Genomic DNA, 27,829 nt, shown 5'->3' with positions numbered 1-27,829 from the left:
CGCCCCCAAAACTTAAAACTTAAAACTTCAAAATAAACTTAAATTTATAAATCAAAATGATTTAAATTATTCTCAGATTCATTTCCAAAGTTCACTTCTTCACCAGATGGAGATGAAATCATGAGTAATGGAGTTTCCTCTGTTTGGACAGAGCTGTGTGATGTTGCCACCTTGCGTCAGCACGCATGAACTGCCTGTTGCGTGACGTCAGGACGTGCGGAAATCCAGCCAATCAGCTTCTTCTGCATGTGACGGTTTGAAATTCAGGCGGGCGAAGGCGGAAGAGAAGAGGAAACGATAACAACAACAAAAGTGTCTCTGTTAGCCTGAACACAGCAGATATTCTGCTCCAATGGATATATATTAGCTTTTAGTTTCATCTAATCTTCAAAACTTCTGTTTAAAGTTGTGAGTAAAGCAGCTGAAGCTAGCTAGCTAGCTAACTCGTAGTTTCATTGTGTTGTTTTGTTTTTAAGCTAGCAGCAGACATGTCGTTATTCAGTGTCCAGGCGAGGAAACACACAGCTTATTATGATCATTTAATGTCAACATCAGCAGCCAGGACCCCGGGGAGGGAGAGGAAAGCCTCAGACAAAAGTGAGCTGACATCCGGAGACTCCACATGTGAAGACAGCAGGTCCTCAGATAAAACCAGGACCCAGGTGAACCGGACTTATGTCATATCTGCTCTGTCAAAGAGTGGGACCCCTTACAGAGGCAGGCTCACCCTGCAGAGGAGGTCCAGGAGGAAAACCGGGGCTGAACCAGCTGAAACGATGCCTGAGAGCAGCCAGGACACCACACCAGCCCCTGAGAAGAGACTGACCCTCCAGCGCAGGACCAGGACTCCCTCTATGGATAAAAGCTCGCTGAGGCAGAGGGGGGTCAGCGGTGCAGGTCTGCAGCAGACCCAGAAGATCCTCAGTGAACCAAACGGTAGGACACCTGCTGTGTTCAGGTCTATAAGTTTAAGGGAATCTGCCTTGAAGAGCAGAGGAGGGGATACTACTCCTCACGTGGAGGCTCAGGGGAGACTTGGGAGCAGGAGGACGCCCACCTTTGTGTCCTTAGACCAGGCCCAGACCTGTAAAACCCCCACCAAGAAGACCCCGTTTGAGAGAATCGCAGCTAAGAGGGATGTGTTTGAGAGACTGGCAGGTAAAGAAACACCTAAACCAGTCACAGTGAAGCATTCAACTCTAGAGAGGCCTAAACCCAGACCTCAGCAGGCAGAGGACCTGAAGCCAGTCCCTGCTCCTATTCCTGCTCCTCGCTTCAGCAAAGCATCTGCAGGTGTGCTCAAACCCAGCATAGCTCAACAGGAGAGGAAGACCTCCGCCTGGAGCCAGAAGGAAGTCATGACACAGGCAAGGACCTCTAATCCTGGACCCACAGAGCAGCCAGTGTCCCGTCCCAGTGAGGCCCTGAAGAGGCTGGATCTGTCTAAGATGGAGAACAGTGCAGTGACTGTGGCTGTGCGTGTGCGCCCATTCAGTGTCAGGTGGGTGATGCAGTGTTTGGAGTCATATTTGGGAGTCTAACTAAACACTAGTTCCTGCTTGTAATGAAGTTTTTATGTCATCATGAGGGAGAGTTTTTATTTTATCTTGCTGTAAGTTGGGCTACAAAGCTTTTTCTGGAAGTACAAAGACATTTATTTTCACTTCAAGATTCTTAACAGTTTTTATTTCCACTTTTTAGCCATTTTTGATATTTAACTTCAAGCCTTGAGGTTTTGTGGTGTTGAAAAAACTACTATCAGATATCATTACCTTTGCAAACCGGGCCTTTTTTGACCAAATACTTGTGCAAATCCAAATTATCTGATAGAAAATGATACAATTTTATCTTATGGAATAACTCCCATTTATGTATCTGAAGTAATGTTTGTGATTGTCTCCACTCTTTCAAAGGGAGAGGACAGAGAAGGCACTACAGGTCATCTTCATGAACGGTCAGGAGACGGTCGTCCAGCACCCGGACTCCAAACAGAGCTACTCCTTCAACTACGACTTCTCCTTCTGCTCCGTGGACGAGTGTGACCCCGCCTTCGCCAGCCAGCAGACGGTGTACGAGACCCTCGCCAAGCCTCTGCTCCTGAGGGCCTTCGAAGGGTTCAACACTTGTCTGTTTGCGTACGGCCAAACGGGCTCTGGGAAGTCATATACGTGAGTATTCTGGGGTGGATTTACAACAGTAAGACAGAAATCACTGAACGTCTTTCCCTTAAATGAACATCTGGTGTAATTTGAGTTTGAGGGATGAGTGAACTGTGTTTGTTTAGGATGATGGGCTTTGGAGAAGAGGCAGGAGTCATCCCGCGATTCTGCCAGGAGCTTTTTACAAGATTGACATCCATGGAGGATGAAGAGGTAAAACGACCCCTAAAGAGTTCACTTGTCTGAGTTCATTTCTTTTATTTTGGTTAAATAATTAAGAGAAAATAAGCCTATGTTTTTTTTCCACAGAAAATATTTTTATATGGACATGAAGAAAAAAAATCTAAATATATTCTGGTATAATTCATCAACTGACCCTGCTTTGTTATTATATTTCAGGTGAAGTGCCATGTGGAGATGAGCTACTTTGAAGTGTACAACGAGAAGATCCATGACCTGCTAGTGACCAGAGATGAGCCAAACCAGAGGAGGATGCCTGTAAGTATGAAATACAAAAAGTAACTGCCATGAAAACATGAAAAACGCATCTGAATTTAACTGTAGTAAATAAAAATGTTGTTCTTGTGTTTCCAGCTGAGGGTGAGGGAACATCCAGTCCACGGCCCGTACGTTGCAGACCTCTCTGCGTGAGTAATCTTTAAATTTATTTTGCTGCATTACTTCTGAATAAAAGTTAAAAGAGCATGCCTTGCAGATTGTTTATTTGTTTATTTCTTTGCAGGAACATCGTGAGCTCTTACAATGACATTCAGGTATGTTGAAGCTGAACCTTTTTGGACCTTTAACCTTTAGCTGTTGCATTTACCAATTTTAAATGAGCAAGCAACAAAAAAATAAATAGACAGGTGAATAAATCTGTTTCCGAAAAAAACCCACTAACAATAATTGTTATATTTATTTAAAATAGAAACTAAATAGCTATAGAAGAGAAAAAAAGAAAATGAAAATAATGAAAGTACAAAAAAATAGGTTAATATTTAAAAGTAAATAATAATAATAATTATACATTTTATTTAAAAGCGCCTTTCTCAACACTCATGGTCATTTCACAGGGAGATTAAAACACAATAAATAATTATGAAAGGTAAAAATAAATAATAAACTACAACTACACCCAGAACAACTTGACATGTTCTTCCCTGAGTTCAGATACTGTGCCACACAAAGGGGTTTAAAACCTTAAAGTATGAAGATGAAGAGAAAATAGTCTAAGGAAAAGAAAAGAAGAAGAAGAAACTCAAAATCCAGATGGAAGAAAGGCTCAAAAAATCAGTTTGTGGATCAGAAATCAACGTTTTTCTGAATATCAAAGTTGTGAAAGTGTCACTGAGTATATTTGAAATACTCAGTTTGTTGTCGAGAGCAACAATGGTGCTGATGAACTCTCCATGAGGAGTCTCTGGTGTTTAAGTCATCATGTTTGTGTCCTTCTTTAGGGATGGCTGAAGCTGGGCAACAAGCAGAGAGCCACTGCAGCCACAGGAATGAACGACAAGAGCTCCAGATCTCACTCTGTCTTCACTTTGGTGATGACCCAGACTCAGGTATGACACCTTAACTTTCTGCCCCAAACAATCAGGGATCATGACGTATCCCTAACACTCTGAAATATATGTAATATGTCCGATAATCTAATCAACTTTCCTGTGTGTGCTTGTTCTCAGACTGAGTTCGTGGAGGGAGAGGAACACGACCACAGCATCACCAGCAGGATCAACCTGGTGGACCTGGCAGGAAGTGAACGCTGTAACTCTGCTCAGACCAGTGGAGACAGACTCAGGGTACACACACACACACACACACACACACACACACACACACAAATCATTAATCTCATGTCAGAGAAATCAATCCATTACCTTTTAAGTGTTATAAAAAATAACTTTTGAATGTATGATGAAAACCAGATTTTATTTCGGTTTCTCTGACATTTTAAAGACTAATTGATGAATTTGAAACTTCAGCTGCAGAAAGTTACCAAAATCAATATATTATTAAGTCTATCATTATTCATAAACTTATCTTGAGGAGTTTAAACTGATTATGAAACTAACTGAAATAAACACAGAAGCCTCTGTATGATCTACGAGGGCAAATGATGCCATCAGTAATAAAACTGAAGAATCATACCTACTGCTTCAACAAGGTAAACCAGATCAGACCTACTCCTTTGTTCCAAAGTTTTAAGAACTAGAGTTGGCGTGCTCACTCAGAATTAATCAAAAACACTCAGTCAGACAATATGCAAAACATTTCTTGAGTCTTCCTGCTGTTAATATGTCACATTTATTTGATTATTGATCGTCTTTCACATTTATTTTTGTCAATTTCTGGCATTAAAACTTCTGAACTTTATCTCACGTGCTGACTTTTTCACTGATATTGTTCCCAACATCAACAACAACAAAGTTCCTCACTGTATCTTTAATCTTAGATGTGGAATCTGATGCATTCGCTCATATCCTGCACAGCAAACTTATTCATAACAAGAAATCACATTTTTACTGTGTCCTTATAGGAGGGCGCCAGCATCAACAAATCCCTGCTCACCCTGGGTAAGGTCATCTCTGCCCTGTCAGAACAGGCGCTGAGCAGGAAGAAGGTCTTCATCCCGTACAGAGAGTCTGTCCTTACATGGTGAGACTTCAAATTACATTTTGCACATTGATAGATTTGTATAAACAAGATTTTAAAAAAAGACCCTCCACATGTCACAGTTCTTGTTCAGGTAATTTAGGATGCGTCTGAACATCTCCTTTATTTTCTCTCTGCAGGCTGTTGAAAGAGAGCCTTGGTGGTAACTCCAAGACGGCCATGATCGCCACTCTGAGCCCAGCAGGCAGCAACGTGGAGGAAAGCCTCAGCACTCTGCGGTACGCCCAGCAGGCCCGCACCATCATCAACGTGGCGAAAATCAACGAGGACACCAACGCCAAGCTGATCAGAGGTCAGACACTTGACATAGTCACATCTGACTATTTATTTTGGCATTAATTAAGCTCTGGTCTACTTTATCTCTTAACTTTACCTCTTTGTTTCCTTGTGTTTCCACTGATTTTATCACTCTAACTTTTTGTGCACTTTCTGTGGAAGTTGCAAGTTATGAGGTAAGTCGTGGTGCAAGGTCATACGATCTGTTGCATGTAAAATCAAAAAGGAGAAAGCATAAGATGAGGATCAAAACAATTCAACATAGAGGTTTTGTGCTCATGCATGTGCGTCCTTTGTGAACATGAACATCTGCCATCCTGCACTGGAATGATCACACATCCTCGATATCAGGGGTTCCCAAACATCTCAGCCTGCAACCCCCAAAATAAAGGTGCCAAAGACTCTTGACCCCCCCACTGTCCCTCAGAGTGATTTAATGTGGCTTCATTTAGCTGGTCTGCAGAAAATGAGCTTACCTATATGAGCATGTGTCTGTGTTTCCTGTGCTGTTATGAATGAACCTGCTGCTGCTGATGCTTTAGATCATTAACTGTTCACTAACCCTAAACTTAGGAGTCATCTGGGAACAAAGAAAGGCAGAAAACTCATTACACTTTATATTTTCAAGGTTTTAATTCAAGTTTAGCTACTATTTTTGTTGATATATTTTACTGTAGTGGGTAAAATGTACTATTTTTAGATATCTTTTGTCATTCAACTTTTTTTATTGCATTTTTTCAGTATTTCTTTGTTCACCACAAGTTAACAAATTATATATAAGTAATACAAAACCTAGAAAAGAGAATACAAATAAATAAATAAAAATAAAATAATAATAATAATAATAATAATAATAAAGAAATAATAATAAACAGTACAAACAAAAAAAGGAGATAAAAATAAGAAAAGAAGGTAAATAAATAATAATAAATATTTCTAGATAACTTAAAAAATAAATAAAAACATTCTGGAAGACATCTCACAACCCCACACTTTATTCTTTATTCTTATTCTTTATTCAGATTCCCATTAGCTGCCACTAACACAGAAGCTACTCTTCCTGGGGTCCACATAAAACAAACATAACATACAAAATATACATGAAATACAAAACTGAAAATGCTACAAACATAACAAAGAATTAACACTTTGGGAACCCCTGCTGTATATGCCCAAAATCAAACAGCTGTCTCCTCATTAATCTAAGTGTTGTTGTCATAATAGTGCCGTCCTCTCAGATGTAAACAGTCACGGTGAACTGGAACAACCTCACGGTCTGAAATGTTCCTTTTCTTCAATTAAACGCACGCACAGATTTGATACGGCCCGCCATCACTCCGTCTTCATCTTACTCTTTTTTTCGTGTCCGTCTCTCTCCCTGTCTGCTCTTTTTTTTTTTCAGTGTCTGTCTTTTTATTCAAGTCTTGCTCTTGATCTCTTTTGCTCTCCCTCTCGCCCACATATCCTCCTGTCTGCCCATCTATCCATCACCAGAATATTCACCACCCAGTTCAATTAAGGCCGGGCCCTAACCTTGCCTCCAGGCCATATTTATGCACTGTCAGCTGCACATGGCGGCTAACTGTCATGCAAGTATTATTTTTCATGAGATGATTGTGCTGCTGTTTGATGTTTCCAGCAGTAAGGGGAGCTCTTGCAGTGGATTTCTCACACATCACCTGTCAGAGTTTGATGCTCAAAGTAAATATGACTGAAACATTAAAAGTCGGGTCAATGTTTTTATAAATTATCTCCAGTAAAGGACACACACAGGGCAGGTTTGTACAAAAACCAGCCTCTGTTTTCATCCCTCCTTGAAGTTTCATCTGTCCTATATTTCATTTAAGTGCATTATACTGTAACTGCTTATTCTTAAGCTCAAGAAGCCATATGGACAAACTTTATGTGTTTGCAGAGTTGAAGGCTGAGGTGGAGAAGCTGAGAGCAGCCCAGATGAGCTCCCAGGGCATCGAACCAGAGCGGGTCCGGCTGTTTGAGCAGGAGATCACCGGCCTGAGGAACAAGCTCTGTCAGCAGGAGAGAGAGATGGTCGAGGCCAACAAGTCAGTGTTACAGCAGTTTGATGTTTATATGATGCAACAGGCCAGCAGACACGCAGGGTTTAGAGAGATCTATTTAAAGTGTTTGACTCCATGGATATGTTTCATTTTTTTTAACATACAAATCCAATAGTTGTGATTTAACATCTTGAGAGGGTTAACATCTTCCTCCTTGAACAACTGTATTTATGGGACACAACTTCATGACTTGTGGCAGAACTTTATCTTGAGAGATCTCATCTTTTGGTAATAAACATTGTATTTTCTGGCAGGGCGTGGAGAGAGAAGTTCGAGCAAGCTGAAATCCGCAAACGTGAAGAAACAAAAGAGTTGCAAGTAGGTATATTTTTATATTTTTAAAGCCTAATTCAATGTCCATCCTGTTTTTTACATTTCTGCACTGAGTATTTCTGATTTTACTGTCAGAGCTAAGCTAATGTCCAGCAGAATAACAGCTGAGACAAAAAACAACAAAGAAGGGTAAAATAATAAAACACATAATCATAAAAAGTACTCAAAAATAAAATGTATACAATAAACTAAATTTACAAAATAAATACAGTAAAATCAATAAAATAATGAAGGAAAGAAAGCAAAATTAAAAATCTGTCAAAGTTAAAAAATATCAGATAAATAAAATAAATAAATGTTGTAAAAACTTGATTTTAATAATGCAGTCCAGGACTGAAAATTAAAATCCAGAATAAAAAGGTAACTCTTTAGTTTACTTTTAAAAACTTCACCAGAGCAATGAGGTATGCGCAGGTATGTGGGCGTTAACCTGCAAGGAGGACTGAAGGCTGCTGGTGCTAGCTCTGCTAACTTTAGCCACGCTCAGCAAACCAATTTACATCAATTACCCGCAGACTCTGTGATCCCGTGTTGAGCCGTGTTAAAGATATTGTGCTCAATGTTGACTGTTCTCTGCATGTGTTCTCACCTTTAGACTGGTCGCTTACTCCAAATTAAAATCTCTGTTTATGGAAAAGTCAATAATAAATGTTTAACACACTGAAAAAAAAAAAAAAAAGGTAACTCTTTTTTACACTTTAAGTCCACATTAAAAACCTTTTTAAACAATGTGTTTCTTATTTTGTGTTTTTTTTATTTATTACATGCTCAAAGCAAATGTGTGAAACAAACTTTCTCTGTACTTTCAGAAAGCAGGCGTGTCTTTCAAAGTGGACAACCGTCTTCCTAACCTGGTGAACCTGAACGAGGACCCTCAGCTCTCTGAGATGCTCCTCTACATGATCAAAGAGGGGCGGACCACCGTGGGCAAGCTCAAGTCTGAGTCCAGGCATGACATCCAGCTGACGGGAGCCCTCATCGCTGACCAGCACTGGTAAAATAATTACAGGAGGGAACTTTAAAAATAAGTACAGAGTACAGATCTTACTCCATTTTGAACCTTTAACAGTTACAGTTATTTATTTTAATGGCACAGATGGAATAAAATGTTGTTTTTTCAGCATTGAAAAAAAGTCTTACTTTGTGTTTTTTGTTTAGTATTATAAAGAGCATCCAGGGAACAGTCAGCATCACTCCAATGGAAAACGCCAAAACCTTTGTCAATGGAAACCTTGTGTCTGAATCTACTGTGCTCCACCATGTAAGTAGATCCCAAAGGTCCCTAACACATCTGAGGTTTATACTAAGGAGTATGTTTGTTTTAAGGTTTAAGTAAGGTTTATTTTCTACATCTCTGATCTCCTGCAAGGCTACAATATCTGTATTATAAACATGACCAGCTCAGCTTTTCCAGTTTGTTGATGAGTTAACTCAGTCCATGTCTGTGGTTGTGTTTTTAAAGGGTGACAGGGTCATCCTCGGCGGAGACCACTACTTCCGCTTCAACCACCCAGCACAGGTGCAGTCTGGGAAGAGGGTGTCCTGCTGGACAGGCGCAGGCGACGGCCACAAGGACTTTGAATTTGCTAAAAATGAAATGCTCGCCGCTCAGAGAGCTCAGTGAGTACCGGAAATAAATTACACGACTGATTTGACTGATAAAAAAAAATCAGACCTCCATTGAGCCGTCTTTGTGTCTCCTAGGCTGGAGGCGGAAATTGAAGAGGCGCATTTGAAGGCGAAAGAGGAGATGATGCAGGGAATCCAGATGGCGAAAGAAGTGGCCCAGAAGGAGCTTCATGACCAGAAGGCTTTGTATGAGGACAGAATCAGAGGCCTGGAGAGAGAGCTGGTACATCAAATTTCCATTTTCTATTTCTCTCCTAAATAAGTGATATAAAGTGTTTTTATTATTTTATCCTATCGACTCAGTTTTACTCAGTTTTTTGGTGTAAATTCATCAGGATGGGGAGACTGAGCGGAAGCGTCGGCAGGAGTTGGACCAGCAGAAGGTGGCCAGTCAGATGGCCGAGCTGAAGATGGCGAAGCTGGGACTGGAGCAGGAAGTGGACACCCAGAAGAAACGCCTTCGCCTGCACATGGAGGCTCAGGTCAGGACCTGGGCAACACTTTGAAATATTGAATTTGTAACCCTAGATTAATAAGATGTACTACATGCTCTGGATTTCTTTTGTGTATAAATGACATCCACACATTTTGCTTGTATTTTTGATCCCTGCTAAGATCACCCTGCTTTTTACAGCATACAGTAAGTCCACCTGGTCTACAGTCAGGATTACAGAGTAGTGGATGATTCAGTTACTGTAACATTTCGAGATGATCTACCTCATTCAGCCTTTGGCGTTTTCCAGTCTTGATCCTCCAAAGCGAGTCCCCTGGAAACCTGGATTATTCCTGTAACTTGAAATGACATCACCTCCTCCATTCGCTCACTCTCACAGTTTCTGATTATCTAAAAACGAGCTTCAGGAAGCTTCGGGAAATATGCTGATGCTGGTTTTTATGTTTAACTGATGGGCCATTTGAGATGTGCTGTGAGTCGTGGTGAAGCTTGACTTCAGCATAATATTTTGGCTTAGTGGGTTTTAATGCTGTGTACATTACCATGATTCACTCCAGGCCATGGAGGATCACCGCGTGCGTCAGGCGAGGATCGTAGAGGCCCTGGAGGCGGAGAAGAGGAAGATCAGCAAAGAGGTGGAGGAGATGCAGAAGAAAAGAGCTCTGAGGGAATACAACACTGCCAGACATGGTGAGAGTTTTTCAGATACAATGGAGAACATATTGAAGTCAGGAACTTCAGTGATTATTCACACTGTGGAAGTGGATTTCCAGATGGGTGTGGTTTACACTTTGCTGCCAGAAACAGTGGAGAGAGCGCGCCAGGACTTCATATAAACACTGAGCTAAAGGAGAAGGAGAGAGACCTCACATATCTGAGATTAGTCTCTGTTATGAATCTCTTTCAGATTATTTTAACAGCAATATCTTGAATGGCACCAGACCCTGACATGTACCTGCACACACACGTGTCTATGATACCTCACATGGGTCATAGCAATCAGAAGAGTCGAGGATATCTGGGACTTCCTTTGTTGCAGAGCTTGACTTAATCTTTTTTCTTTTTCTCAAGATTTGTTTTCATTGGCAAAATGCAAATTTTACAATACAGGTTCATTATTCAAACATCTTTCATGTTTTAAACATAGTCATATGTGTATATATATAAAAAAGAAAATAATAATTAAATTAAATAAAAAAATAAATAAAAAAACAAACAAATAAAAATAAAGAAATATAAAAAAAATACTAATAATAATAACTATAATAATAATACTAAATATATACATACATGCATAAATTAAAATAATGAATATATATGTATATATACTGTATATACATACATATATACACGCATACACATAAAAAAATTACATTAAAAGATAATAATAATAAATAAAATAATTTTGTTGATGTACTTTTAATAAGTAAACAGGTAAAAAGCTGAATAAAACAATAAATATCACCATTATATTTAAATTAAGAGTAGCATGACTAAAACATATCTCCCATTTCTGTTCTATTATTGTTGTCCTTCAGGGAGCTAGCCATCATGTTACCTGGTTAGCATCATGTTAGCTGTAATAAAGTCAAAGTTAGTAATGTGATATGATATGCTTGTTTGTGAATTTGCCTCCAGACTCTTGTAAAGTCTTTAATGAAGTATTTTAAAAATGGCAGGCATACTTAAAAGTAGGTTTAGTGTCTTCCTTGAATACTTATCAAATGAAGATGAAGTCATGCAAAGCTGTTGGAGACTCAGCTGAAGTTCCTGTGTTCCATTCTGTATTGCAGTCTCTCCTCACTGGGATACCATGAAGTTGTCTCTGATGATTGAAGAAGCCAACAAGATCAGTTCCAAACTGAAGAAAAAGACAGTCTTCAGCAGGTACGAAGAGACAGCAAAAGAGGCGCTGTTCTCATTTGATATTGAGAATTCACAAACATGAAATAAAAAAAGTCTAATTGAGGTGAATTTCTGTCGTAGACATGAAAGCTCTGACGATGGAAACCAGGAGAACGCTGGTCTGCTGCAGGTCCGGGTTCAAAACACAAAACTGGGGATCTCGACTTTCTGGAGTCTGGACAAGTTCCAAAACAACATGGCCGCCATGAGGGAGATCGAGCAGGTGAGCCTTCAACCAATTCTACTTACTCTTTGTTATCTATTCTATTCTATACGTTTATTCTATTTTAATATTATTTTTTCTCATTTATTTATTATCATTATTTTTTTATTTATGTATTTACTATTATTGTTTGTAGTTACTGAGAGGCCTTGTATTGGGTGGTGGGTGGGAATGGGAGTTGACATTCAGATGTGACAACTGATGTTTATTCTATATTTGTATACCTAATGTTGCCTATCACATTGTCTGTTTAAAATGTTGAAAATCTTCTATAAATAAAGTTGGAAAAAAGAAAAAAGATATATATATAAAGTCTGGGAAACGAGCACAGTGCCCCCTAGTGAGTTAAAAATAAAGTTATAGAAAATCACATAAAAAGAAAAGTGAATTTAAATGAAGCTGAGAGTTTAACAAGACCACAGATATGACATAAATCATGCTGTGAAACGCAATTTTAATAAAATCAGTGTGTGTTATTTTGCAAAGACAATCCTGAAATACAAGCTCAAAGAAAACAACACTAGTCTCTGCTCTTTGCAGTAGATGTCATTGTTTTAGGGAATCAAAACGACCTCATAATGTATTGAAAAATGTTAAATATCCCCTCTTAAGATTGTCACAGTTTCCCCCTCACATAAACTGCAGACAGTGCAGTCAGACTCTCAGTGCAGTGCTGCTCAGGGTGTTTCCAGGGCTGGTTGCCAGTTTTCTTAGATCATCTGGAGCCTCATCTGATCCTTATGTAAAACACACAGAAGATAAATGCCTGTTTATGGATTTTATTTGATGCTATTATTGGATATTGTGTGTAGAATGAAAATGAATGCATGAATAAAATCACAGACAATACATTTATGTCTCATACATGCTTATTTGATTTGATCAGTGCTCTGATGATTGTTGAGTGAAGCAAATTAAAGCAGGCAGCATGTCTGTTTCTCATCCTGCATACTCAGAGCCTGACATCACCTCATGAGCAATTGCCAATTTCCCATCCATCTGACCTTATTTACAATCCAGGATGGGTTGTTTAATGCCTGACAAAGGGGCGCTGCCTCACTTTGCTGTGCCTTTCTCATTAAGTTGAGTAAATAAGACCGGGCATGTCAGCAGTTGTTTACTCTCTGCAGGGGGATCCCACCTCTAAAGATGACGATGTGTTTTACGACCCCGATGATGAGTGGGAGCAAGATATATCGGCCTCCTCTGCTTCCAGCTCCTCCTTCTCCCGTCGAAGGTAATTATCCCGCTCCTCTCCTCCCGTCCATCAGTCCCGCTTTCAAGTACCTCAGGAGCTTAATTGGTATTCTTTTCAAATTACCTGAAACATTTAAGCAGGCGAGGGTTCAAAAACACCCACAGAGTTTGTTTTAAAGCAGCAGCAGCAGCAGCACTCGTTTCCCTCTCTGTTGATGTGAACAATGTGTCTGGCAGCAGGATGTACAGTGTATGGAAAGTTGAAAGGTATGTGCATGGAACATGGAAAGTCAACAGTTTGGAAGATTTTGGTTATTTTCACAAAGCTCTCTGAGTTTCCACCGATGGGCTTTACAACCTGGCGCATGTTTCTGACACTCAACACATCCTCCTCTCCTCTCTCACTCTGCCCACAGAATATTTCCCTTTCTTCCGAGGCGTTTGAGTTCAGGAAATGAAAGGGCACGAAGGGTGTCTGTGTTTTTCACTCTCACACACACACACACACACAAACACGGTGGCTGTGTCGCATGCAGAACCCCCCACATTTTCCCCTCGCATTATTACTATTCTTGTCGAGCATGTTTATGGTGCTTCTGGCTCCCTGAACCACGAACAGAGCGAGCCAAATGAAACATGGCACAGGCTGTGGTTCCTTCACCCCTCCTCTCCCTGACTCCATTAAAGCCTCGTCCAGGAGTTCCAGCCAAATCCAAAGGTCTTGACTGACCTCGCCTCCTCCAGGTTGTTCATGATAGAAATAATGAAACTGAATTCTACATAACTGAGATATGCATAGTAGGAGAATGATTAACAAAGACCCAACATCAAGACCAGGATCAGATCCAGTCCCCTCTTCAAGACAGGACTCAGTCTGATCTCATCTTAATCCACCATGAGCAGAGCACTTTGCAGCATTTAGCAAGTTACAGTGGCAAGGACAAACTTCCTTTAACAGGCAGAAACCTCCAGCAGGACCAGACTCATGTTAGACACACATCTGCTGAGACCGTGTTGGAGAGAGGGATAGAGGGAGATGAAGAGAGAGAGAGAGATGATAGTGGGGAGACGGATGGTAGTAGTTGTAGCAGCTGGAGTCTGGCACGTCCACAGCAGCAGAGATCCAGAGGAACCTACGAGACAAGGGAGCTCAGGGACTCCAGAAAGGTCTAAGAAAAGAGAGAAGAGAGGGAGACCAGAAGAAAGAAAAAGAGGAGAAGAAATGGGGAAGGAAAGGGGGGGATAAGAAAAGGAGACATAAAGGATGAAGAGACATTGAAGAACGAAGAGAGAAAGAAAGAAAGAAATGAAGGGAAAAGGAATGAACGAAATTAAAAAAGAATGAAAGAAAGGATGAATAACAGATCCAAAAAAGGAAAGAAAGAAGGAATGAAAGGAAAAAGAGGGAAAGGAAGAAAGAAAGAAGAACAATTGAAAGAAAGAATGAAGGAATGAAAGGAGGAAGGAAGGAAGGAAACGAAAAAGGCTTGAAAAAATAAGGAAGTAATGAATGAAAGAAAAATAATAAATGAAAGGAAAAGACTAATAGAAAGAAAGAAGGAAAGAATTAAAGGAAAGGGGAGGAAGTGAAGAAAGCAAGAAAGGAAAGTAAGAAGGACGGGAGAACAGGATAGAAAGAAAGAAAGAAAGAAAGGATGAATAACAGACCCCCAAAAAAGGAATCTACAGCAGAGATCCAGAGGAACCTACGAGACAAGGGAGCTCAGGGACTCCAGAAAGGTCTATGGTTAGTAACTTTAATGGGACAGGAAGAGTTAAAGTGAGAGACAGGCAGAGAGAGGAGAGAGAGGGAAAGACAGGATCCCAGTGTGTCAGTCTAAGCCTATAGCAGCATAACTAAGACCTGGTCCAAGCCTGATCCAGGACTAACTATAAGCCTTATCAAAAAGGAAAGTTTGAGGCCTACTCTTAAAAGTAGAGAGGGTGTCTGCCTCCCAGACCCTGACTGGTAGATGATTCCAAAGGAGAGGGCCCTGATAACTGAAGGCTCTACCTCCCATACTACTTTTAGAGACTTTAGGTACGATGAGCAGGCCTGCATGTTGGGAGTGTAGAGTTCTAGAGGGGGAATAGGGCGCTATGAGCTCTTTAGGATACGAAGGTGTCTGAGCATTAAGATCTTTGTAGGTCAGATGAAGGATTTTAGAGAAGCTAACATGGGACAAGGGAGCAAGAATTTTAACTTGGAGGATTTTAAAACTAGAATAAAGGAACATCAGCTTGTGCTCATGTTTTATTACTTAACACTGCTAATTTATAAATTATTAATAGTTGTTATATTAGTAATAGTTACTTGTCACTTTGTGTTTTGTCCTGTTCTATTTGTGAAACTGTTTATGCTGCTGTCTTGGTCAGGACTCCCTTGTAAAAGAGACTTTGTATCTCAATGGGAATATTCCTGGTAAAATAAAGGGAAAAAAAGGAAAGGAGAGAAGTGAGGGAGATGAGAAAAAAAGAAAAAGAGTAGAATAAATGGTGAAGGAATGACAGAAGGAAAGGACGGGATAAGAAAAGGAGACAGAAAGAAAGAAAGAAAGAAAGAAGGAATGAATGAAAGGAAAAAGGAATAAATGAGAGAAAGAAAGGAATGAAAGAAAGTAAGAAGGAATAATAAAGAAAAAAGAGAAAGAAGTAAAAAAAGAAAAGAAAGGACAGAAAGTAAGAAGGACGGAATGAAAGGAAATAAAGAAGGAAAGAAGAACAGAAAAGAAAAAAGGAATAAAAGAGAAAGAAAGAAAGAAAGAAAGAAGGAAGGATTGAAAGGAAAAAGGAATGAAAGAGAGAAAGAAAGAAAAGTAAGAAGGAAAGAGGAACAGAAAAGAAGGAAAGAATGAATAACAGACCCCAAAAAAGGAATCTACAGCAGAGATCCAGAGGAACCTACGAGACAAGGGAGCTCAGGGACTCCAGAAAGGTCTATGGTTAGTAACTTTAATGGGACAGGAAGAGTTAAAGTGAGAGACAGGCAGAGAGAGGAGAGAGAGGGAAAGACAGGATCCCAGTGTGTCAGTCTAAGCCTATAGCAAGCTCTAACTGATCCAAGCCTGATCCAGCTCTAACTATAAGCTTTATCAAAAAGGAAAGTTTGAAGCCTACTCTTAAAAGTGGAGAGGGTGTCTGCCTCCTGGACCCTGACTGGTAGATGATTCCAAAGGAGAGGGCCCTGATAACTGAAGGCTCGACCTCCCATACTACTTTTAGAGACTTTAGGTATGATGAGCAGGCCTGCATGTAAGGAGCGTAGTGTTCTAGAGGGGTAATAAGGCACTATTAATCCATCTCTAACTGTGCTAAACTTAAAAAGTCATGAGACCGTACCCAGAGATCCACAAAGGAATCCCCCCACACATGAAAGATTCAACAGGTGGTTCACAGAGTCACAGCTTCTGGCAGTGGTTCTTAAAATAAACAACAACAAAGAAACACAGAAAACAGAAACATGGAAAGAATCTTGTTTACAGCAGCATCAGTGGTTTCAATCCTTCGTACACTTCAGAATCAGCTTGTTCTGATTGAATCTCTTTAACATGCCGGGTGAATATTAATAAACAAGTCAAGCGTTTGATCGATCAGATAAAGACTCAAAGACGTTTATTTTGTTTGACATCAGGAGCCGAAGCTTGCTGAAGAGCAGGAGAATCTCCGGGCGCCTGTACGAGATCCGGGTCCATCCAATCCAGAGCCTCCACAGCAGCTCCTCACAGTCTGCTGGTAAGGGACCCAGAACTGTTTCCAGAGTATTTACAGCTTAATGATTGAAACCAGATTTGAAGCGGCCATTGTTGTTTTTGATTTAATGCTTTCTATTCTTGTAAAATTGATAAAAGAGCTTTTGTGGCAAAGAAAATGCATTTTTTTGTCTCTTTTTCTGTCATTTAATCACATTATTTCTATAGTTTTGATGAAAAACTTAAGAAATAAACATTTGAGTTATTACTGATGACTTCATGATGTCATCCTGACCTCTTCCTTGTCTCTGCCTCAGGTTTGATGGGCCCCATTAAACCACCATCCAGCCACTCCGGCAGCACAGACTCCTCCATGCCCGGCATCTGCAAGGAGCTGATTGGCCAGTCGTTGGCTCGTCTGCGTAGCTGCAGCGTGACAGAGGAGAGCATGGCAGACAGGTTGGCCTCTGATCTGCACTTGATCTACACGGCGATCCAGACCATGTCTGACTTATACAACAGCCTGGATGATGACAGCCAGGAGAACGGTGAGAGTCAAAGTTAATCCTTTATTTAAGAAAGGAGGAGCATCATCTGGAATTCAGAATTTTACAAACAACTTTTAAAGCTCTACATGATCAGCCTCCTCATTATATCATTGACATTATTACTCCTTAAGCCTGGTTTATACACTACCAGTGAACAGTTTGGACACACCTTCTCCCTCAGTGGTTTGTATGTAGTTTAATTATTTCCAACATTGTAGATTAATACTGAAGACATCAGGACTATGAAATAATCTGGTTTTGCCATAATCTGGATTACAACAGGAGTCAAATAGGACTATCCATTGTGTGCTAACCCTACCTCTGAACAACACAACTGATGGTCTCAAACACATTAAGAAGGCAAGTCATTCTACAAATGAACTCCTGACAAGGCTCATGTTCATTAGAAACCATTCCAGGAGACCACTTCATGAAGCAGACTTAGAGAAACCATTCCAGGAGACCACTTCATGAAGCAGACTGAGAGAAACCATTCCAGGAGACCACTTCATGAAGTGGACTGAGAGACACCATTCCAGGAGACCACTTCATGAAGCGGACTGAGAGAATACCAAGAGTGTGCAAAGCTGTCATGAAGGAAAAAGGGGGCTACTTTACAGAATCTAAAATATAAAACATATTTTTGTTAATTAAATAATTCCATATATGTTCTTTCATAGTTTTGTTGTCTTCAGTTTTAATCTACAGTGTTTACAATAATTAAAATAAATACAATCCCTTGAATGAGAAGGTGTTTCCAAACTTTTGACTGGTAGTGTACTTCTGTGTGGAATCGACGCCGTAGCCAATGCACATAGGTCTGAAGCCTAATTATGTAGAGCTCACATCCGCGTCAACCACTGCTGCGCGGGGTCAACACAGAAGTATAAACCAGGCGGGAATTCAGGCTTTTGCAGTCGGGCTTCCAAAACTCTGGAATGACCTACCTGCTGAAATCTGGCGTCTAACATCCGTTTCTAATTTAAATCTCTTCTTAAAACAGTCTTTTCTTTAAAAGGCTTTTATAACTGTGTAAATCTGTTGTTCTGGTCTTGATGTGTCGTCATGTCTTTTCTTTATTCCTTGTCTGTTTATTAAAGTTCTATATAATTAAAGATTATTATTAATATCAGTAGTTATGAAACACCTCTGAACATTTTGACTCTTTAAAAAGCTTTCAGTTACTTTCCTTCTTCTTGAGTTTACTTCACCGCTGACCTTAAACGTTATGACTCCCCTCCTGCAGTGTTTGTGTGTAACTTGGCGGCCCAGACTCATCTGGTCAAGGCCACCACGGCCGCAGAGACTGCTGTGTTTGTGACCACGCAGTGGCTGGCCAGCATTAAACCCTCATCCGGTCCACTCTACACCATCGCCGAGGAACTCAAGAGCCAAGTGAAGAGGATGGGAGGTTTCTTCCAGCTGCTCGTTCAGGTAAACACAGACCGGGGGACGTTAAAGCTAACTGTGACATGTTATTGAACTTTATTTCTTTATATGAATGAGCTGGAAGACTAAGGTGAGTGTGTGTCAGTGTGTTGTGGACAGGGGCGTCTCATCAGAATGCGCAGCATTAATTGACGTGTCTTGGCTCTGAGCTGTTTGAGCTCCGTCTATGGAAATGACCGAGCAGAGGGAATTCTCAGCCTTGAGCCCCAAACAGAACATGAATATATGGAAAATAAATCTAGATTCCTTACCAGCCCCAGCACCTAAACACACAATTTTCCTCTCCCTCTCCACTTCCCTCACCTTCCCAACGCATTTTAATTTATTTACTAACCCTTCAGCCTATCTGGACCGTTTTGTTGGCGTGCTCGCATTGATTCACTGTTAAATCCATTTTAATTCAGCCTGTTTGTTTGCGCCGACTTGGTGTTGACAGAAAATGAAAACTTTCTCCCCGTGCAGGGTTGTGAATCTGAGATCACATCCATGGTGACAGAGGCACAAAGGAAGAGCAGTCGGTGTTTGGACGCGGCGCTGCTCGCACTCGGCCACCTGGCGGCGATGACGGGGATGCCGCTGAATGCTATGGAGCGGGCTGCCCAAGCCACAGGCAAGGTAACAGCAGCATTAATTCAGCAGCAGGTCTCTGTCAGAGCTCAGGGGTCTGCTGGGATCAAGCCCCCGCTCTACAACGGTGGAGAATATAAGCTGTGTGGATCTCAGAGCAAGAAACATATCTTAGTGGGTTTAATTAGGATATAGCATGTTGATGAGATAGTGCCCGGGTATCTTGTATCGTGCTGAATACACCAGACACAGATGTAGTTAAATCAAAGCCAACTGGCACATTTTCTGAATTATCAATCTTCAACAAAGACCCAACATCAAGACCGGATCAGATCCAGTCCCATCTTCCAGACAGGACTCAGTCTGATTTCATCTTAATCCACCATGAGCAGAGCACTTTGCAGCATTTAGCAAGTTACAGTGGCAAGGACAAACTTCCTTTAACAGGCAGAAACCTCCAGCAGGACCAGACTCATGTTAGACACACATCTGCTGAGACCGTGTTGGAGAGAGGGATAGAGGGAGGTGAAGAGAGAGAGAGAGATGATAGTGGGGAGACGGATAGTAGTAGTTGTAGCAGCTGGAGTCTGGACCACGTCCACAGCAGCAGAGATCCAGAGGAACCTACGAGACAAGGGAGCTCAGGGACTCCAGAAAGGTCTAAGAAAAGAGAGAAGAGAGGGAGACCAGAAGAAAGAAAAAGAGGAGAATAAATGGTGAAGGAATGACAGAAGGAAAGGACGGGATGAGAAAAGGAGACATAAAGGATGAAGAAACATGGAAAGAAAGAAAGAAAGAAAGAAATGAAGGGAAAAGGAATGAACAAAATTAAGAAAGAATGAAAGTAAGATGGAAACAAAGAAAGAAAAAGAAAGAACAAAAGCAGAAAGGAAGGAATGAAAGGAAAAAGGAATGAAAGAAATTAAAAAAGAAAGGATGAATAACAGACCCCAAAAAAGGAATGAATTAAAGGAAAAAGGAATAAAAAAGAAAAAGAAAGGAAGGAAGGAAAGAGAGAAAGTAAGAAGGAATAATAAAGAAAAAAGAGAAAGAAGTAAAGAAAGAAAATAAAGGACAGAAAGTAAGGACGGAATGAAAGGAAAGAAGACCAGAAAAGAAAGAAGGAATAAAAGAGAGAAAGAAAGAAAGAAGGAAGGAAGGAATGAAAGGAAAAGGAAATAAAAGAGACAAAGAAAGAAAAGTAAGAAGGAAAGAAGAACCAAAAAGAAAGAAAGAAAGAAAGGATGAATAACAGACCCCAAAAAGGAATCTCCAACAGAGATCCAGAGGAACCTACGAGACAAGGGAGCTCAGGGACTCCAGAAAGGTCTATGGTTAGTAACTTTAATGGGACAGGAAGAGTTAAAGTGAGAGACAGGCAGAGAGAGGAGAGAGAGGGAAAGACAGGATCCCAATGTGTCAGTCTTAGCCTATAGCAGCAGAACTAAGACCTGGTCCAAGCCTGATCCAGCTCTAACTATAAGCTTTATCAAAAAGGAAAGTTTGAAGCCTACTCTTAAAAGTAGAGAGGGTGTCTGCCTCCCGGACCCTGACTGGTAGATGATTCCAAAGGAGAGGGGCCTGATAACTGAAGGCTCCACCTCCCATACTACTTTTAGAGACGTTGAAAGTCAAGTCTTGAAAAATTCAGGAGTTTATGTAAACAAAACATAAAGACCTGCACACCAGGAAGCTCCTGTTGAAGGGTGTATTCAGCACAGAGTGATGTTTCTAGTTTATGCATGAAAAGGTTAAAAGGGTTTTCTCTCAAGTTTACATGGAGGTTGTTCAGGTTGTCATCAATTTTTTAGCTTTTGATAAAAAGAGCAATATCATCAAATAAAAAATTCTAATATGTGTCTCCATTTCTGCAGCAATCCATCATCACATATCTGCTGAAAGGGACCAGTAAGGGCATCTACTCTCTCCTGGAGGAGAGCCTCATCATCACCAGAGAGATGCTGAGGGACGCTCAGCTGGCTTACCCCAGGAACCAGGTAAGAGTTCACAACCTGGCCATTTAAATTTTGAATTATTTTGAATTTACAGAAACATGCATTCTTAATTTAACATAATTAAATGTATGTAACCGTGTGATATATCTCCTCCTACAGGTCTTGCAGGGCTTAAAATCCAAGACACTTGATTTAGCCCGTGCTCTGCAGAACTACATGCACTGCCATGTTACGGTGAGTTTCGGTAGCACAAACACAAACAGTGATTAGTTTGAAATAAACAATTCACAATGCATAGATACTTGTGCATGCACTGTGAACTATATTGCCTCAGCTCTTTAGAAATGTTTGATAAAGGTGGTTAGACTGCAGAGAGAACAGATGAATCTGGGGGAAACACTTCCTCCAGGACACTTTTAAAGGCTTGCTCTGCATTTAACTGTAAAACAACACTCAAACACAACACATATATATCTTTATTTTGCATTTATTATCATAATTTTTTGTTTTTAATCCAGTCTTTTTATCTAGAGGTTTAAAAAACACCTTAAATTGGCATTAAAGGTGGTAGAAGGTGGAGAAGCTATCGGCCGTCTGCAGCTTAATTACAGATCTGCGTATATTTGTCTGGGTAAACTGCAGCTGAAAGACAGAAGACACGCTCATCAAAGCGTCCCTGCATATGTAAAGGTTAAAAACAATCTTCCATCTTTACACAGGCTTAAATGTTACAGATTAATATCCACACCCACAGCAGCCCCGTTAAAGATGCCACTCAGCCTTTATTGCTGGTGTAAAGCTCAATGCTGTGTAGGCTTATCTCCCTGCAGTCGTCCCTGGACGATCGTTCTGGTAATGAATGTGTTGAATGAAGTGGCATCAGTCACAGCTAACGGGCTTGTTTGCCGTTATCTTAGCCACACAAACTAGCAGTTTTTTGTTGAAGCCAATCATTGACACATATTGGCGCTCACACATTTCGCTGCCCTCAGTGTTATTGTAGTCAAATAAACCTGAGTTATAGCCCGAGGCAGCTACTTCCATGTAACCAAAGACTGCACATGTGTAGGATCCGGGATGTAAATGTGTGCTGGAGCAGACGCCGTCAGTTATGGAAGCAGAATCAGAAATACTTTATTTATCCTGGGAGGAAATTCAGTCATTACACCTGCTCTATACACAATAAGTAAGAATATGAAATAATATTAATAGAAGAAGTAATTAATAAGATATAAATACAAATACAATGAAAATAATGATGATAAAAGTATGCACAGAAGACAGAATAAGCTCTGTAGAGAATAAAGAAATGATTGAAGTCCCAGGAGATCAGGAAGAGGCGCTCTGCTGGTCTGTCTGGAGTCTGGATATGGCAACGTTGAGAACATTGGACGCCGGCCCTAACCGACTTGATGCCCTAGGCAAGATTTTAACTTGTGCCCCTTGTATTGTAACCAACTCCACCAACAATCACATCACATACACACTTAAAGAAAACTTACATCCAGCTTTATGTTTTACAGGTTTAAAGAAAATAAAAATGACCTCTAAAAGAACATTAATACTCTGATATTAAGCAGGAAAAAAAATACAATTTCAAAATACATAATGTAATAGAAGTAGAATTTATTCAGTCATTTTATAACACAATCATTTTCACAGTGCAGACTCTTTCAACAAAGCAACAGTCATGTATTAAGTGATGACTGAAAAGACAGAAGCAAAATGCTTATTAAAGCCCAGCCTACATTTTCTATCTAATTAAGCTAACAGCTTCCAAAGTGTGAAGAAAACAACAACAACAACAACAAAACAAAAACAAGTAAATCATGAAAACTTATAAACTTCAAAAACTGCTCTGGAAACCATTTTTAAAAACCAAAAGTGAATCACAAGATTTTAAATGTTTACTGGCATCAGTCTGCAATTTAACCCCAAATTTGATTAGATAAACAATATTATTTTTCCTGTTATCTTCCTCTCTCATTTAGGGTGCAAGTGGCGCCCCCTATGGGCAGCCGGCGTCCCTAGCATTTGCCTTTACTGCCTATGCCACGGGCCGGCCCTGGACGCCGTAGTCGGGTTGGCAGAGGGGGGATGTAAACAGCTACCAGTATGACATGTGAGATCTCTCTGTGCAGATAACAAAACAAGTGTTGGACTACTCCAGGTTAGCTCTTCAGAAATGAGGAATAAGTCTTTCTGTTAGTTTTTATGAGGAGGCAGCATAATCAAGGAGTTATGGAATTTCTATCACAGTTATTTTAATTTAATTGCTTGTGTTTCTGTATGGAGAAATCTGCTAAAACATGACAAACACCAGGATTAATATTTGCATTTGAAAAGGAAAACAGCTCCAGTCCAGGACTAAGTGGCACAAATCAACATTTCCTGCAACTCTGTAGTAAACTGGGAGGTAGGCCATAACGTTTATGTCATAGAAAAGGACACATCAACTTGGAAGCTGCATTCATGCACTGACATCATTTGCAACCGTGTGTTTGCATGTGTGTGACTTCTGAATCGGTCTGCCTAAGAGCTGGAACTGGAAACTAAAGATCTGGTTAACATATTAAGACCAGCTGGGGAAATGTAGCCGGGGAGTATTAGGATAACTCGTTGAGTAACAGTCAGCTGGTGTGCCATTATTTTCATATGTTCGATGGTCATCTCTCTCGTGTGTGTGTGTGCTTGTGTTGGTGATGTCATTGTTGGCTGTGTTGCATTCAGAGCTGTTTATTTGTTGCCTCTCTGTATTCATTTTTTGGGTGTGTACATATTTTCAATCAGGAGAGCCAGACTGACCCGGAGGGAGAGGAGGGAGAGGAGGGAGAGGAGGAGGAGGAGGCCTCAGCTTCCCGTCTGCAGAGACTGACGACCACAGCGGCAAAGCTGTTCCAGCTGATACAGGCCATCAGACATCTGCATTCCTCTGTGTCGACGGCACTGCAAGGTACCGCTCTGATAAACACAAATAATATCTGTACCAAGAAAAACTGACTTAGAACAGCTGAATTCAACCCTTTCAATTATTCCCCATTTACATGTATACAGCGCCAAATCACAACAAACGTTCTCCTCAGACTCTTTCCAAACAGAGCAGGTCTAGACCGTCCTCTATGTTCTATTATTAACAAAGACCCAACATCAAGACCGGATCAGATCCAGTCCCATCTTCCAGACAGGACTCAGTCTGATCTCCTCTTAATCCACCATGAGCAGAGCACTTTGCAGCATTTAGCAAGTTACAGTGGCAAGGACAAACTTCCTTTAACAGGCAGAAACCTCCAGCAGGACCAGACTCATGTTAGACACACATCTGCTGAGACCGTGTTGGAGAGAGGGATAGAGGGAGATGAAGAGAGAGAGAGAGAGATGATAGTGGGGAGACGGATAGTAGTAGTTGTAGCAGCTGGAGTCTGGCACGTCCACAGCAGCAGAGATCCAGAGGAACCCACGAGACAAGGGAGCTCAGGGACTCCAGAAAGGTCTAAGAAAAGAGAGAAGAGAGGGAGACCAGAAGAAGGAAAAAGAGGAGACATAAAGGATGAAGAAACATGGAAAGAACAAAGGAAGGAAGAAAGAAAGAAAGAAAGAAAGAAAGAAAGAAAGAAAGAAAGAAAGAAAGAGGGACATCAGGAAAGAAGGGATGAAATAAGGAAAGAATGAAAGAAATAAGGAATGAAAGTAAGAGAGAAAGAATGAATGAAAGAGAGAAAGAATGAATGAAAGAAAGAAAGGACAGCAGGAAAGAAGGAATGAAAGTAAAAAGGTATGAAAGATAGAATGAATGAAAGAAAGAACAAATAAAAGAAAGAAAGAAAGAAAGAAAGAAAGAAAGAAAGACCCTAAAAAGGAATCTACAGCAGAGATCCAGAGGAACCTACGAGACAAGGGAGCTCAGGGACTCCAGAAAGGTCTAAGGATTTTAATTTGGAGGATTATAAAACCAGGATAAAGGATCATCAGCTTGTGCTCATGTTTTAGAACTTAACACTGCTAATTTATAAATTGATGTAATAGTTACTAAATGTTTCGTCCTGTTCTATTTGTGAAACTGTTTATGCTGCTGTCTTTGGACTCCCTTGTAAAAGAGACTTTGTGTCTCAATGGGAATATTCCTGGTAAAATAAAGGTAAAAAAAAGAAAAGGGAGAAGTGAGGGAGATGAGAAAAAAAGAAAAAGAGGAGAATAAATGGTGAAGGAATGACAAAAGGAAAGGACAGGATAAGAAAAGGAGACATAAAGGATGAAAGAAAGTAAGAAAGTAAGAAGGAATAATAAAAAAAAAGAGAAAGAAGTAAAGAAAGCAAGAAAGGACAGAAAGTAAGAAGGAAGGAATGAAAGGAAATAAAGAAGGAAATAACAAAAGAAAGAAGGAATAAACGGAAAAATTAATAAAAGAGAGAAAGAAAGAAGGAAGGAATATAATGAAAATGGCTTGAAAGAAAGAAAGAAAGAAGGAAGGATTAAAAGGAATAAAAGAGAGAAGGAAAGAAAAGTAAGAAGGAAAGAAGAACAGACCAACAAAAGGAACCTACGAGACAAGGGAGCTCAGGGACTCCAGAAAGGTCTATGGTTAGTAACTTTAATGGGACAGGAAGAGTTAAAGTGAGAGACAGGCAGAGAGAGGAGAGAGAGGGAAAGACAGGATCCCAGTGTGTCAGTCTAAGCCTATAGCAGCATAACTAAGACCTGGTCCAAGCCTGATCCAGCTCTAACTATAAGCTTTTTTGTCTCAGTCCATATTCTCTCTGGGTTCTTTCTCTCTGAAAGATGGAGATTAAATATCTGGGTAAAAACCCCACCAGAACCAAACCAGATCATCGTCCCGTCTCTGACCGTCTGTTATCCTCTCTCCAGGAAACGAGCGAGCCTCTGATCTCAGCAGCAGCAGCAGAGAGTCTCTCTCTTCCTCTGCGAAGGCTGTGGATGAGCTGCTCACTGATATATCCGAGGAGGGAGCGTTGGCGCTGGCCGTGCGGCTCCCCTGCTCCGAGAGCGTCATGGCCGCACGAGACGACCTCCACTCGGCCCTGCTGTGTCTGTCCTCCTCCTGGAACCAACATGAGACAGGAGAGAACAGGAACTCTGCCTCCTCTGAAAAGAGCACAGAGGATGAAATGTTAACCCAAAGTAACACTAGCTCTCACAGTGCTGTTAGAAACCGAGTCGTGAGTAAGGTCGTGTACTCTCTTCCTGCAGGGGCGTCGTTCAAAGGCAGCCCTCACTGGGTGTGATGAGTCTTTCTGTATGTGCTGATATCACACACCTTTCACTCCTGCTGATTACACACAGACTCTCTGAGTGTCACCTTACAAGTTTATAAGGAATGAGCTGCTTTCACTCCAGCACTGCTTTCTGAATATAAAACTATAACACATGTGGGTAAATTAAAGCAATGTCTAGTAATGATTGGCTTAGAGTGAAAAGAGAACTCATCATGTAGCAGGTCTCTCTGTTGTATTTATTTCAGGGGCCGTGAAATGTTCTTTATAATTTCATATGTCTAAGGTTTGAAGCAGCTCTGGTACCGTTTTTTAAAAAGATAACAGAAAGATTTCTTTCTGTATTTAACTGATGTGATTTTTGTTTTTTGTTCTCATGTTTGCATAAAGTTTTGCTCTATGTTGTGTAACACCTCCTGCTACAATTTGCACTTTGGAGAAACGTGTGTGTGCTCTGTTTCTTCTTAATACAAATACTTAAACAAAGCAGCGTGTCATCACCTTGAGTCCTTTTGTTTCCTCTTAAAACATCAATATGATATCACAACACTTATTCCTGCAGGAATTCATGTGCTAAGTATTCAGTCAACAACACACTACTGGTGATGACTGCACCTGCATATTTTAAATCATGTGTGCACGAGATATCCAGAGGAACCTACGGGACAAGGGAGCTCAGGGACTCCAGAAAGGTCTATGGTTAGTAACTTTAATGGGACAGGAAGAGTTAAAGTGAGAGACAGGCAGAGAGAGGAGAGAGAGACTGTGTCTCAATGGGACTATTACTGCTAAAGTAAAGGGAAAAAAAAGAAAAGAGAGAAGTGAGGGAGATGAGAAAAAAGAAAAAGAGTAGAATATATTGTGAAGGAATGACTGAAGGAAAGGACGGGATAGGAAAAGGAGACATAAAGGACAAAGAAAGAAAGAAAGAAGGAATTAAAGGAATAAAAGAGAAAAAGAAAGGAAAGAAATAAAAGTAAGAAGGAATAATAAAGAAAAAAGAGAAAGAAGTAAAGAAAGGACAGAAAGTAAGAAGGATGGAATGAAAGGAAATAAAAACGAAAGAACAGAAAAGAAAGAAGGAATAAAAGAAAGAAAGAAGGAATGAAAGGAAAAAAGAATAAAACAGAGAAAGAAGGAAGGAAGGAATGAAAGGAAAAGGGAATAAAAGAGAGAAAGAAAGAAAAGTAAGAAGGAAAGAAGAACCGAAAAGAAAGAAAGGATGAATGAATTAAAGGAAAAAGGAATAAAAGGGAAAAAGAAAGGAAGGAAGGAAAGAGAGAAAGTAAGAAGGAATAATAAAGAAAAAAGAGAAAGAAGTAAAGAAAGAAAATAAAGGACAGAAAGTAAGAAGGACGGAATGAAAGGAAAGAAAAAAAGGAAAGAAGAAAAGAAAGAAAGAAAGAAAGAAGGAAGGAATGAAAGGAAAAGGAAATAAAAGAGACAAAGAAAGAAAAGTAAGA

The 27,829-nt window shown here is 40.3% G+C and overlaps 1 protein-coding gene across 3 annotated transcripts; it reads left to right on the top strand.

Moving 5' to 3' along the window:
- Positions 1–249: 249 nt before the first annotated feature.
- Positions 250–26,852, top strand: kif14 (kinesin family member 14). 3 transcript variants are annotated; one of them, XM_034704280.1, is made up of 30 exons: positions 250–1,501; positions 1,914–2,168; positions 2,285–2,372; positions 2,559–2,657; positions 2,754–2,806; positions 2,902–2,932; positions 3,617–3,724; positions 3,845–3,961; positions 4,699–4,817; positions 4,955–5,127; positions 7,027–7,174; positions 7,444–7,507; positions 8,332–8,516; positions 8,681–8,783; positions 8,985–9,142; positions 9,227–9,374; positions 9,487–9,633; positions 10,163–10,295; positions 11,399–11,492; positions 11,592–11,733; positions 12,864–12,970; positions 13,171–13,197; positions 16,562–16,662; positions 16,937–17,167; positions 18,414–18,601; positions 19,079–19,231; positions 21,058–21,180; positions 21,298–21,372; positions 23,929–24,091; positions 26,002–26,852. In XM_034704280.1, exons 1-30 carry the CDS (start codon positions 489–491, stop codon positions 26,376–26,378), a joined length of 4,923 nt encoding a protein of 1,640 aa, XP_034560171.1. In that variant the 5' UTR covers positions 250–488; the 3' UTR covers positions 26,379–26,852. The 3 variants fall into 3 exon arrangements, with proteins under 3 accessions (XP_034560171.1, XP_034560162.1, XP_034560178.1); XM_034704271.1 differs by having other exon boundaries at positions 13,168–13,197; XM_034704287.1 differs by lacking the exon at positions 13,171–13,197 and having other exon boundaries at positions 266–1,501; positions 26,002–26,770.
- The last annotated feature ends 977 nt before the right edge of the window (positions 26,853–27,829 follow it).

Source organism: Notolabrus celidotus, chromosome 2, assembly GCF_009762535.1.
Source record: "Notolabrus celidotus isolate fNotCel1 chromosome 2, fNotCel1.pri, whole genome shotgun sequence".
Classification (NCBI taxonomy): domain Eukaryota; kingdom Metazoa; phylum Chordata; class Actinopteri; order Labriformes; family Labridae; genus Notolabrus; species Notolabrus celidotus.
The sequence above is the reverse complement of the archived record's forward strand: the minus strand, read 5'-3'. Positions and strand labels throughout refer to the sequence as shown.

Bases quoted from the DNA above. Each gene is read 5' to 3' on its own strand.
- kif14 (XM_034704271.1), top strand. From the start codon at position 489: ATGTCGTTATTCAGTGTCCAGGCGAGGAAACACACAGCTTATTATGAT. The intron at 3,962-4,698 runs GTACACACACAC...GTGTCCTTATAG, and splicing joins CCAGTGGAGACAGACTCAGG to GAGGGCGCCAGCATCAACAA. The intron at 24,092-26,001 runs GTACCGCTCTGA...TCCTCTCTCCAG, and splicing joins TGTGTCGACGGCACTGCAAG to GAAACGAGCGAGCCTCTGAT.